The 13,311-nt window shown below is 51.7% G+C and overlaps 2 protein-coding genes across 3 annotated transcripts; both read right to left on the bottom strand.

The window, feature by feature from the left end:
• Positions 1–1,199: 1,199 nt before the first annotated feature.
• On the bottom strand, positions 1,200–3,825 carry Cmtm5 (CKLF like MARVEL transmembrane domain containing 5). Of its 2 annotated transcripts, XM_028892154.2 has the most exons (5): positions 3,427–3,813; positions 2,335–2,487; positions 1,802–1,894; positions 1,535–1,619; positions 1,200–1,440 (listed from the first exon to the last, which is right to left on the bottom strand). In XM_028892154.2, exons 1-5 carry the CDS (start codon positions 3,550–3,552, stop codon positions 1,427–1,429), a joined length of 471 nt encoding a protein of 156 aa, XP_028747987.1. In that variant the 5' UTR covers positions 3,553–3,813; the 3' UTR covers positions 1,200–1,426. The 2 variants fall into 2 exon arrangements, with proteins under 2 accessions (XP_028747987.1, XP_028747988.1); XM_028892155.2 differs by lacking the exon at positions 1,802–1,894 and having other exon boundaries at positions 3,427–3,825.
• Positions 3,826–4,309: 484 nt separating this feature from the next.
• Positions 4,310–11,435, bottom strand: Il25 (interleukin 25). Its single transcript, XM_037208529.1, has 3 exons — positions 8,025–11,435; positions 7,608–7,852; positions 4,310–5,058 (listed from the first exon to the last, which is right to left on the bottom strand). Exons 1-3 carry the CDS (start codon positions 8,031–8,033, stop codon positions 4,800–4,802), a joined length of 513 nt encoding a protein of 170 aa, XP_037064424.1. The 5' UTR covers positions 8,034–11,435; the 3' UTR covers positions 4,310–4,799.
• Between the last annotated feature and the right edge of the window lie 1,876 nt (positions 11,436–13,311).

Genomic DNA, 13,311 nt, shown 5'->3' on the forward strand with positions numbered 1-13,311 from the left:
CACCCATGCTCTTCTCCCTGCTTCCCTAGCCCAGCCTTTCCATCTCCTCTGAGACTATGCCCACCCCACCTCCATCTTCCTGACCATGGCGGTCAGCTAGACTCGAGTGCAGACTGTGCAGAAAGCCTGAGAACCAGGAGTAGAACCCAGGGAAACCCAAAGTCCGGTTGGCTCCTTCCCTGGAGCAGCTGCCTGGCCTGATGAGGTTCCAGGACACAAAGATAGGAAGACAGGAAACAGGAAGCAGGGGAAATCTACTCAAGAGAAAGTCATCAGAGGGAAACATGGCACCACGCTACCCAGGACACAGGCTTGAGGCCACAGGCCACGCTAAAAGGCCCATCCTAGAGGGGAAAAGGCATTTCAGGAGAACAAAGCACTCAAGAGAGTGGACGAGAAGTCAGCTGGAATGGAACCACTTATATGGAACATGATGGGTTCGTCCAGCCAGGCGGAGAAGTACTGTCTATCCTCAAACTCCTTCCCAAGCCAATTTGCCCTTTCAGGCCCAACTGTTACCTCTAAATCTCTGGTGTCAAGCATAAGGCTCCGCAGACAGGAAATGTGTTCCTAGGAAGTGGCAAGCTGGGAAAGTGGGTCCGCTGGCGACGGGATGGGCCCCTGTTTTCAGAGCTTCAAAAGAACTCAAAACAGAATCTGAGACAGTTCTGTGTCAACGTCAAGATGTTCTAGACCCAGCTCTGCTACAAATAAGGAGGTCACTTCCCCCTAACTGAGCCCCAGTTTTCTCTTATACAGGACAGGGCATGTGACCAGCTCATAGCGAAGAGCTTTTCTTTCAGGTGCTGGTATTTTAGGAATTTCTCCTAAGACCTTTGGCTGTCCTCTTCCCTATGGTCTGCCCGCCCAGCCCTCACCATACCACAAGGGGGAGCTCTACACAAGCCCCAGAGAAGGACCTTAGCCCATGCCTAACAGGTGCGCTGGGCTGTAAGCATCAGGAAAACCTAGACATCCCACTCCCGAGCATCCTGGCACATGGCATTTTGGCACGTTCCTCTGATGTGTCAAGCCGAGGTAGAAAGTTTTGCCTTTGACATTCGTCTTCAGCCTCTTCAATCTAACCCTCACCCCACAGAGGGATCTTGGCTCTCTGGATCACTCTTTCCTATATATCATGAGTAACTCTTCAGCTTCCTTACTCTGTGTAATTTTCAAGGAAAAAGAAGACCCACCACTAGAATTTGAATTTTTTTTAATTTGAGAATGACTTGGAGGCACAGCAACCTACCCTGACCCCCAGAATGGCATCACTTTTCACAGATTCCCCTGGGACTTCTCAAGCACGCATCTCTATAGACGTGGAGTAGATGCTGGGCACTTGGGAGGTTCTGTGAATCCAAAGGGGACACATCCGGGCTCTGCACTTCCTGTGTCTGGTCGTGGGAGCCAGGTAACCCTGGAATCACTGCTGGTCCCCTGTGGAGACGCAGCCAGGCAGAGAAACCATGCGTGAGGACAGTATCTGGGGCAGAGGTAGGGGCATCTCCTCTCTGAGGGCATAGACACTCACCCTCAGTGGTCCTGGGCATCAACTCAGTTCGGTAGATCTTGAATGCATCGTAGGCAAAGACAGAGACCAGGATGATGCCAAAAACCTGCAGGGAAGAAAGGAATGGGGGTGCCACAGCAGAGGCTGTCACCTAGGGGAGTGGGGCTGGGAAGAAGTGGGGGGGATGAGGTATGAGCAGATGCAGGCTTTGGTTTGGACACAGGAAGTGTGTCAATACCCCGGCCACAATTCCCCGGGGGCTGGCGATCAGGGCAGGGACGGACTCACAAAAGCAGCAATGGCGGCCCCCTCCCTCGAGGTCACAGCAGCAAAGGAGACCACCAGGAAGATGATGATGGCGCTGATGCAGCGTAGGAAGTCCTGGGGAGCCAGAGGCAGTGGGGTGTGGGGCTCATTACCTGGAGGTTTTCCAAGCTAGTCAGCTCTCCCAGTCTGCTCCTCAGAGACTTGAATTCCTGCCCAGGGGTGGCCCCTAGACACGTGTGAAGTACTTCCAAGGGAGTGAGCTCATAACACTACCCAGAGGATGGAAGCAGATCAATCTAGATCAGCCAGGAGGCAGAGCCAAATGGAGCAGGCCTGAGGCAAGCCTCTGATGCGTGGGAGAGCAGGGCTAGTCTGTATGTCCTTCCTGACAGGGGCACTCTGATGGGCCAAAGTTCACTTTCGAGCACAGGACACAACGTGAGTCAAGGCACAGCTTGGTTGTGGAAATGAAGGGGAGTCATGAGCCAACAGGAAAATTGGGCAATCAGAAGAAGGAAGAGACCAGGATGGGGTGGGAGAGGCAGGCTCCTCACCAGACAAGGCCAGTTAAGCCTATCGAAGCGCTGGTAGTACTGGGTGGCATAGAGGAAGAGGAAGGCGAGCGTGATGAAGAACTCCAGCAGCGCGGCAGCCATGTAGGCGGAGATGGAGGCCGTGAAGCAAATGAAGATGATGAAGGTCAGGGCCTGTGGGACCAAGCACAGGGCGCTGTCTGAGGAGACCCACGCATAGATCAGGCCACGGTAGACAGGGTGGGGGGCCTCTTTTCTTGTTAGCCAGCCTCACTGAGAAGGAGGAGTTCTCAATGAAGACAAGGAAGTGTCCCATCCCTGGCGTCAGGGACCATCAAGGACATCTCCATCCTCCCACGCCTGCTATCCCAGGAATCCCAGCAACTCCAGATGTTTGGTCAATCTGCACATCCCCCAGGGGCGTCCCCTGGAGCACAGAACACAGTGCACACACCACAGAGGCCAGCCACAGTCAGCGCCTCTGCCCCACAAATCTTTCCCTACTCCAGGCCGCTAAAAACTCCGATGACAAGAGCCAGAGCCTTTGATTCCACGCTGAGAGGCAGCAGCCTCCTGCAGATGGGACGGCAGAGAGGAAAGAGGCCCCATGTTGGCGTTGTGATCTTGCTCAAGAGCCAGGGAAAGCCTGGGGTTTCATGGGCTGCAGCTGACAGATAAAGCATGGCTGCAGAAACTCTACCCTTTTGGATACCTAAACTTAGACATGCCAAGAAGCAGCCCCAGCAGCTGGAGGGAGACAGGCGAGCCTCTTTCTTGTCCATCCTCTCCCTGCCGACATCTCACTCCCTCAGTATCCTGGAAAGCTATCTTTCCATCTAACTTCAGGCTTGCAGCAAATGATGTGTGCTGTAACTGTCTCCAGAGGGAAGCAGCCGGAAGGCTAAGAGTTGCAGAAGGAAGAAGGCCTGGGAGTGGAAGGACAGAGACCTAGGAAGGGGCCTGTGAAATGGTAAGCCTAGGAGGCCAGCCCAGGAGGCCAGCCCAGGAGGCCAGCCCAGGAGGCCAGCCCAGGAGGCCAGCCCAGGCCTGCGCCAGGGAGCTGGGACTGGGACGGGAGAGATGGAGGCACCAGGTTGGGGAGGCGGCTGTTACCAGCTCAGTTTCCAGCAGGATGCCTTTGAGGGAAGACAGGAAGGTCTTGTCCACACCGAAGCCCTGGAGCCCTGCGGCTGCTCCTTCCTCTGGGGGCCGCTCCCGGCGATCCCAAGCACTGAACATGTCTGTGAGGCTCACAGGGCGCAGGCTCCCCCTCACCAGGCAGCCCAGGAAAGGAAACAGAAATCTGGTTGGGGCAGCAGACAGCGGCGGTGAAGCTGGGGCCTGCGGTGGGACTCTGGGAGAAGGCAGTACTTCGGGGAGGCTCGCCCAGATGGGCTCCCCCAGCTGCCCAGAGTGCCTCTGCTCTTGCCTGCAGGGCCCTTAGGAGGCATGGGGAGGGGGTGAGGGAGAGGTGGTTAACCCTCCTCTTCCTCCAGTCTAACCCAAGCTGGAGAAGGAGAGAGGGAACAGGGAGGGGAAGAGATGGGGGGGGAAGACCAGAGGAGTCTGGGGACGAGAGAGACAGAGGCAGAGCAAGGAGCTCCCCAGTAACCAAAGCCTGAAGACATGTAAGCCCCCCTCCCATAGCCTTAGCCCCCTTCCTTGGCTGGGCCTTGCTCTCTTTTCCTTTAAGGGAGGTGGGAACGGGAGTCCAGCCCAGGCAGTACCCTGCTGGACCAGGCTGCCACAGCCAGGACCAGAGGACAAAGGAGGATTGTTGGGGAGACAAGGGGGCGCTGTGTGCCTACCGCGGTGCCTCAATGGGCTTCTGTCTCTCCCCATGTTGCGCTGTCTGCCCCCCACCCTTATGCTCAGGGATGGACCAGAGGAGGGGACGGGTGTTTGCAACGGACACCCGGAAGAGTGGCAGAGTGGAGAGTGTGCTAGAAGCGGAAGGAGGACCCAGTTGGGGACCACAGGGTGCTCAGGTACCATGGGTGCCAAAGGCAGATGCGAGCATTTTTAAATACAGATATTTATTTTGGACAAATCTCTCCGCGTTCAATAACAGCTTTCTCCTCAGAATTATCCCACGTCAAGGTAATTACACCTGGCTGCCCACAGAGCTGGTGGTCACAAGCCAACAAAATGAAGGGCCAAGGGGGAAATACAGAGAAAGTGCGCGTGCTGGTCAGGGGAATCCGGAGGGAAGGGAGAGTCAGTAGCCCAGCTCCAGGGGACCGGCAGGCCTTTGGAGACCTTCTCTGGGAGGAAATGCCACGACAGCATCCTCCAAGCAGCCCCAGGCTGCAACTGCTCCCTCCCCAAAGTTCTTCCAAAAAGTGCAAAAGTCAGGGGTTTCTCCCCAAGTTCTCCGTCTCGTCCCAGGATCCCGGGGCTTCCGGTAGGGCTCTGGAGGGCTCGAGCATTCAGGTACCCTGGCCCACCGCGGCAAGATATCAGCCTCAGGTAGGTGGCAAGCGTGATTAAGCCGCCATTGCGCGGGGCCGCACACAAACGCAAGCCAAGGAGACACGGTAGAGCCTGCGCTCCAGGCAGTAGCCATGATGGCAACCCTGCTGTCCGTGGCACGGCCGCCGGTAGAAGACCGTCTGGTTGTGGTAGAGGGGTACTGAGTTGCCCATCAGGTCCATGCGGGAGCCTGTCCGTAGGCTGACACAGTGTGGGCACAGGCATTTTGCGTGGTACAGATCCTGGGGGACCCGGTTCAAGTCCCTGTCCAACCTGTAGAAACAGAGCTGATCAGTTCTGGAGGGACAGGCCGGAAGCAAGGGGCAGGTGGGGTGGAGAAGCTGCGGGGGGAGAATGGTGTGGCTGTGGACTCGACTTCTTAAATCTGTGCTGGCACCCCATACTGAGTAACTTCGGATGCCACCCCACTCCTCTCTCAGATTTATTTCCTCCAACTAGAGTATAGGTAGGGGACAAAAGAGCAGCTTTCCTAGTGGCCCTGAGTGCCAGGCCATAGCCATGGTAGCCTCTTCCCAAAGCAGAGGGAGGTGAGTAGCATCCTGCCAGCCTCCAGCACACCAGCCCGGCATCTCTCTGATAGGCACGAGGCTTCTTAGTAAGGTATTATACGTTTTGTGAGGATTTTAAAATTACAATTATTCCAAAGCTGGTGTGAGGCCTGTAGGCTGGTACATGCCTGTAATCCTGGCACTTGAGAAGCCGGCTGAGGTACAGAGTGCCATGAGATTGAGGCTAGCCTGTGCCACATAGAGAACTCCAGTCTAGCAGGGCTACTGAAAGAGACCCTGTGTCAAAACAAAAACAAAACAAAACACAAAAAAACTCCAACTGCCTGAAAGCCAAGTATCAAAAGACGTGTAACAAACATTGACCGTCTCCTTTCATGGGTCTTACTTCCCAGGGAGAGCTGCTCCATATCCACCCTTCCGGATACCGTCCAAGCATATAGTACAAGCACATTTAGGACATAAACAAGGATTTTTAACCTATTCAGCGGCAGGGCAGTGGTGGCGCATGCCTTTAATCCCAGTACTCGGGAGGCAGAGGCAGGCGGATCTCTGTAAGTTTGAGGCTAGCCTGGTCTATAGAGCGAGATCCAGGAAAGGCACAAAGCTACACAGAGAAACCCTGTCTCAAAAAAAAAAAAAAAAAAAAAAAGTCCAAAACAAAATTTAAAAAATCCAACTACTGAAGATACTAAAAAAAAGTATTATGTCTAGTAAGCTAGCAGAAAGCTTCAATATACTAGAACCATTTCCTATTCAAACTCTGGGAAATTGGGGTCCAGCTACTGCAAGTGTTTCCCAGAGTAGATTCCATAATAAATACCCTGGGTTTTTTGTTGTCCCTTTGTTTTTATTTTTATTTTTTTTATTTATTTATTTTTTTTTTTTTTTTTGGTTTTTCGAGACAGGGTTTCTCTGTGTAGCTTTGCGCCTTTCCTGGAGCTCACTTGGTAGCCCAGGCTGGCCTCGAACTCACAGAGATCCGCCTGGCTCTGCCTCCTGAGTGCTGGGATTAAAGGCGTGCGCCACCAACGCCCGGCTGTCCCTTTGTTTTTAAAGCTTCTGCAATCAAATAAGTTCAGGGGAAACTAATGGTTATTTCTTGTCGATTTCTTGCCAACTTCAGTGCACAGAGATCACTATGAAGGGTGGAGCTGTGTAGTGTTTCCCAGACTCCCTTGACGTCATAGTTTTTTGTCTGAGAAACAGCTTGTGGGACACGTGTTGTACAGAGCATGGGTTGGAGAAAGTTTGCTAAGTGCTTATCAGGGTTTACTGCCTCTCAGAGAAGAGGATGGGTACAGGTGAGCCCCCGCCAGATTTTCCAGGCAGCCTCTGAGACTACTCCAAAGCATTATGAACTGGTGTCTTAGACATAACACCAGCTAGAGCTGACGGGCTCCCTGAGCCAGGGGACATCTCCACATCCCTCGAAGGCAAAGCTAGGCAACTGAGACACGTGAGGAGTGGAAACAGAGAACCCTGGGAAAATACAGAACTGCAGAAACATGTTCAGGATCCCTAGGACCCTAATTTGTAATACTCTGTTTCTCTATCCCAATTTCATATCATGACACAAATAGAGAATTATAGTACTTAGGTGACAAATGGTATAAAAAAAACCAAGAGAACCATGATTTTTGATTAAAAATAACAAGCCTGGGCTGGAGAGATGGCTTAGAGGTTAAGAGCACTGGCTGTTCTTCCAGAGGTCCTGAGTTCAATTCCCAGCAACCACATGGTGGCTCACAACCATCTCTAGTGAGATCTGGTGCCCTCTTCTGGCCTGCAGGCCTACATGCAGGCAGAACATTGTATACATAATAAATAAATAAATCTAAAAAAATAAAAATAAAAAAATAACAAGCCTAGGGATCTAGCCACCCACCTGCCCCACAAGAGCTGAGTGCCAACGTTTGGCATAGTGGTCCTTGGTGTCTACATTGCATACTGCTGCTTGATACTTTAGTTAGAAAAATGTGAGTTATGGTACAGACCAAACAAGAAACAGAATCAACATGAATACAAGATTTAGATACATTGTTTCGTTTGATCTATATATTAGCCTCTAGAATGTAATCTAAAGAAAGGAAGGAAGGAAGCCAGCCTGAACTTGGAAAACATCACCCAACATAATGCAAAGAGGACAAAGCTGAGGCTCAAATTCAGGCCTGTGTAACTCCCAAACTTTTCTGGTCTGTCCAATTAAAAGAGGCTGGTAGGTCAAATTGAGTGGAACTTTTTGGGTCCCTCATACATTCCCTGGAGGACACATTCAGGAAGTAGCAGACTCACTCATAGCTCCAAGGAGAGATGGCCCTCCTGTTGAGGGGTCCATCCCTGCTGGCCTTGCAGGATTCTGGGTGGTAGGTGAGACTCAGAGGCTCTGGGGGAGACGTAGATGCAGGGTTCCACGTCAGCAACTCCTGAGTGGAATCTTGTTCTTTGCTGGGGCAGCAGCTGGGCCAATGACTACAGTCATTCCGGGTCTCCGAACTGATGATGTGGGTTCCCACAATCATAGCCAAGAATGCAGCAACCTATAAGCAAAGGCCAGTGAGAAAGGTACTCTCAGGTCTCCCTCCTATGTGAGTCTCCCCTGGCAGCTCCCTGAGACCAGAAGCCTGGAAGCTTAGCTTCCCTACACACTCAGTACCATCCCTGCTCCTTTCCCTCTCAGCCAGGCCTCTGCCAGACATCAGGGCCACTCACCTGGTACATGCTGGACACTGCTCACTCAGCCACAGGTACTACCCTGTCTCACAGGCCTTCTGGAAGCAGGCTGACTGGAGCAGTGGAGGTGTCCTGGTTTTATTTTCAGCAAACCTGTTTTGTTTATTCAAATTTATTTCCACTATCTTTTGGAGGGAGTGACCTGAGATTAAAAAAAAAAAAAACCAAAGGGAAAAAAAAAACAAAAAAACTCCAACAGCAAAAAACCCGGAAGTGTTGCCAAAAGCTGTGTAAGTGCTACCCTCATGGAAGCTGTAATGGCCATCATCATCAGCCTGGCAGCTGATTGGGCAAACTTTGTTCCTTGCACTTTCCGGGCGGGGGTCGTAGGAATAGCTTTCTGTAATTCTGTCTCTGTCTCTGTGAACTGGCATGATGGGGATTTCCCTGGTTGGCATACTACTTCAAGTCAAAGAATGTCATCTGGTCTCCCTTCCAGAGGCACCATTTTCGAGACTTCTGCTGCTCCCACCTAGGCCCTGACCTCCAACTGTCCCTCTTCTTGATGTCCCTGGTCACCTGTCTTAACGAACATTTCCCTCCTCTGGATCTTCTTGACCTCCCTCCCTCCCCTTGTGCTCGGGCCCCTCCTCGTTTTGATGGCCCCAACTCTTTGGAGCACCATCATCTGTGAGCGTGAGTTCTCCCTCACTGTCCATTACTGCCCCCAATGTCCCTTTGCCTCTCAATTTGCTACCCTGCCCCCATCCCTGTCCCTAGACCTTCCCTGACCTCTTCCTGGGATGAGGATGCGGCCCTCAGCAGGCAGTGCTACCGGAAGCACACGCAGGGGTTTTCTGGTGGGGGGGGCAAGACTTCCTCTCTTTGCCCAGAGACCTCTCTGCCCCACCCCAACACACTCATACACACTGTCTCTAGAATAATGTCTAGTGATTTGCATGTGCTTTCCCTCAGAAAATACTCATGAAGTAACCAAGGGAACCAAATAGTGTACAGCATAAAGGACCATAAAATAGCCTCAAAGAAGAGGTGTCATAACAACAGAGGGCATTCTCAAGAGTTGGAAGAAACTGCTTTGGTGACTCTTGGGGCATGGAACAATGGGGGGGGGGGCACTGAGGAGAAACCATTGGTGGCCAGGGTTAGGACACTTAGGAAGAGCAATGAGGCCAGGAATATCTTCAGTCCATGCCCACGCCCACCCTTGGCCCAGTGCTCCTGGATACCGTCTCCCTATATACGCTGCTGGTCTTGCTCCTACGCACTTGAGTGTGCCAGATGTGGTGCTGAACCCTAATCACATCATCTTATTCTGTCCTGACAACAAAACTATGACATGAAAACTATAATCCTCATATTATAGATGAAGAAAGTGAGACCCAACAAAACTTAATAATTTACCCAAGGTTTACGAAGTTAGAAAGACTCTTGAGCTGGTTTTCCGTTCCAGCTCTCAATAACTCCAATCCTAAGCTCCTAGCACAAGCCAATCCTCCGCTGGCTGTGGATGGAAGGGGCGCCCCCCACAGTGAATGTGTCCCTGTTCACCTGGACTTGTGCTGGACGGTTTCGTTTGCACCTGCCCAAGACCACAGGGCATTCCTGCCCACTTGGGCGTTCAGCCCTGCTGGCTGGGATCCATCGTTCCAGCTTCCTGTTCCTCAGGCTTTTGTCTGGCACATGGCCTCAGGTGGCTTGTGGTGTTCCTTAGCAACCCCAAGCCCAGAAGAGGGTCCTTTAGCTAGCCTGTGCTGTTTCAAAGAGCCGGATTCCTACAGGTCTCCCCCAGTCAGAGCCCTAGGGAGCAGACCCTGGACAGTGCACAAGGGGGTGCTCTTAGGCACTGAAAATGATCCCAGCTTCTTGTCTCAACTGCTGACACTGCAGAATGGAACTGGCCTGGGTGACTGGGACATTGTTCTTCACAAGAGGCATTTGGGGTCTCTCTCTACCTCTGTACCTCAGGACAGAGGAAACCTCTGAAAGGAAGATGGAAGATCCCTCTAAGTACACAGTCTTCCCCAGGGTTGGCTTTCCCTGTACCGTGATGACCAGACTGACCCATGAACCTATTCTCTGAGCCAAAGGCCCCCACCCCACCCTGCTTGCTCAGCCTCTGGCCTTATCTCATTAGCAGCTTTGTGGGACTCTTTAGGGTGACTCCCTGCCATGAGAAACATTTTCCAGAGGGTTTCCTCCTGGGGTGACTAGTTTTGGAATCCCTGAGTCATTTCAGCTTCCAGGGAATCCTTGGGGGGTGTGGGGGTGGTAATGGGGAGACTCCTGGGGGCGGGAGCAAGAAAGGGGTGGCCCAACATCTGACGTTAGGAGCACCCTCCCAACACGTCCCTACTTGCCTGAGACTGATCTGGCAGCCAAACAGGGCTGGCATTCCTACCCCTGTGTCCCTGAGAAAAGAGGTCAGCGCCTGCCAGAAAAGGGCAGGGGAATGGGATGAACTACTTCTATCCTTTGCTTGGAAAAGCTCTTGGTGCTTGCAGTGAGTTCAAATACAACTACCCCACAACTTATCAAAAGGGTACTCGTGCCCTTACCTGCTGCCTTGAAATTTAGTCTGTTTATGACCTTGGACGATCCTTCCGCAAGGCCTTCCTCATTGGTAAGAGTGTACGTGGTATAGTATATGTGTACCTGGGGGTGGGTGGGGGGGTGACATTGATGTGAGTGACCTTAGAGGAACCTAGAAGATTAGCTGCCCTGGACCTAAGGTCCTAAGACAGTGCAGCATCCACGGGACTCAGCTCATTTCTACTCATAAGAAGCTAGGACATGGATTATTAGTGCTGCTCTTAGCAGTGGGGCATCCCCACCACACATCTCTAGGGACAAAGATGGAGACTCTGGAACAGTATTCCCACATTCGGATTTGTAGGTGATAATGGCCCTGGTGCTAATTATTTTAAAAGCTTTATTTTTATGATTTTAATTATGTGTATGTGCAACATGAATGCAAGAGCCCAGAGGCCAGAGGTGTGAGATCCCCCCGGAGCTGGCGTTACAGACGGTTGTGAGCCACCTGATGTGGGTGCCGGGAATTGAACTCAGGTCCTCACGAAGAGCAGTATGTGCTCTTAACCGCTGAGCCACCTCTCCAGTCCGCTAATTATTTTTAGTACAATTGATAACTACAGAACAATTAAGCTCAGAAGATCTGGGAAACACACGGAGCTGGCCGATGAAGAAGACAAGGACCCAGGAAAGGCACCTCTCCGAGGATAGCTCAGTTTTACCCTATATTCACAGCCCCTATGTCCATTCATCCACTCACCAAACATTTATTGAGCGTCTACTACACACCAGTTGCTGACATTGTAAGTGTGAGAAATGAAGAGGAGCTGGGCGGCGGTGGTGCGCGCCTTTAAGCCCAGCCAGGTGGATCTCTGTGAGTTCAAGGCCAGCCTGGTCTACAGAGCAAGATCCAGGACAGGCACCAAAACTACACAGAGAAACCCTGTCTCAAAAAACCAAAAAGAAAAGAAAAGAAAAAAAAGAAATGAAGAGGAAGACAAGACAGTCGACCCTACTTTCAGATTATAATAGAAAACGCAAGAAGCAAACGAAACAGGGAGGCTGGAGAGATGGCTCAGTGGTTAAGAGCACTGACTGCTCTTCTGAAGGACCTGGGTTCAATACCTAGCACCCACATGGCAGCTCACAACTGTCTGTAACTCCAATTCCAGGGGATCTGGCGCCCTCACACAGACAATAAATATATGCAGGCAAAACACTAATGTACATAAAATAAAAATAAATAAAATTAAAAAAAAAAAGAAACGAAACAGTGCTGTGGCGTAGGGAGGGCACAGAGCTGCTGTGGAGGTGAGAGCCGGGAGACAGTGGGAAGAGACTCTGGGAAAGCCTTTTTGGCATGATGACAGGAAGGGTCTGGAGGAAGGAATGCCTAAGCAAAGTCCGAGAGGTGGGTAAGCATTTGACACATTTCAGATGTGCACAGGGCAATGTGAATGGAAACCTAGGGGTGAAGAGGAGAGTGGGGTGGGACGAGGAAGGAAGAAGATGGCTGGACCCTGCTGGGAAGAAAAAAGAGCAGAAAAGAAGGCTGGGCCTGGGAAGGCAGAAAAGAGTTCCTCCTTTGCTACTCTTTGAATGTGGCCAGGGCAAACCTTGGCACGAGACTACACGAGGCTGCTCTCTGCAAGGTTTCAGCCCCGGAGTTTTCTCCTCTGTCTGTACCCTGGGGCCAGAACTCTTCCAATTTGAATTCCCCAGTACCTTCAGAGGGCAGAAGAAAGGCTCCCGCCCCCTGGACTAAGAACATCCTGTTTTCACGAAAGAGCTGTTATTCGAAGAAAATTCGCTATTTCTGAAGAAAAGCAAAGTGCTAGGCACTTTCCATCCGTGTTCTCCTCACCAAAGCAAGGAGGAATTCAAACTCCAAGATGGTCTATGACTTGACCAAGGTAACATGGCTAATAAGCCAGGACTCCCTCCCAATACAGAAGCTGCCCCTTACCTATGTTCATTCCTGAGGCACTGAGAGCCCCGCCCATCGCTCAAACTACTACCTTCCCTGGACCATTCATTCATATTCTTTCTCCTTAGCTTCTGGCCTGTGTCTATTTCTCTAGGCCCATCCGAGCACTTATGTCTGGAGACCAAAGTGTCCCATCCACCTTTGCTTTGTACTGGTGACCCTGGGTAAGGAGGTCATACCCCGTCACTCCCCATCATGCCAAGGCAGCCAAGCTAGATCATCTCCCCCCTGAGACTGGAGTCTTGAGGACAGAAAGTCTTCCCTAGCGACCACCGCCAGTCACACTAGAAACGGGATAGGAGAACTCTCACTTCAGATGTATTTAGACTCTTTAAAGTTCCTTTTCGTTCTAATGGAATCTGAGCATGTTCAAGGTCTCCGGGCAGTGCATGAGGTCTGCACTCCAGCACCGCTGCTGAGCCTGGCCAGGGCCATCACCGTTCATGCTGGGTTCCTCCGGAAACTCTCACTGAGCCATCCTCTAAATGCTACCTCTCCCCTCTGCAGAGGGTTCCACGGAGTATGGTGGGAAAGGGGCTGGGGCAAACACCCTCCCCACGGGTGGTCTTGGGAAGTGCCTGTGGGTAAGCCTGTGGAACACTGAGACGCGTTGGAGGAAGAGTGCCCTCCAAGCCTCCGGTTCACAGAGGTCCTTAAATAAGATTTCAGATGCTCTCTCCTAAAGAGGTTACGACTAAGCTCGCTATTTCGTGCTTTCAGCGTTCATTTGTTAAACGTAAACACTGGGCATACACTACAGCTTTCCACCTCTGTTTAGCAGCTTGCTTT

The sequence above is a fragment of the Peromyscus leucopus genome, chromosome 9, assembly GCF_004664715.2.
Source record: "Peromyscus leucopus breed LL Stock chromosome 9, UCI_PerLeu_2.1, whole genome shotgun sequence".
Classification (NCBI taxonomy): Eukaryota; Metazoa; Chordata; class Mammalia; order Rodentia; family Cricetidae; genus Peromyscus; species Peromyscus leucopus.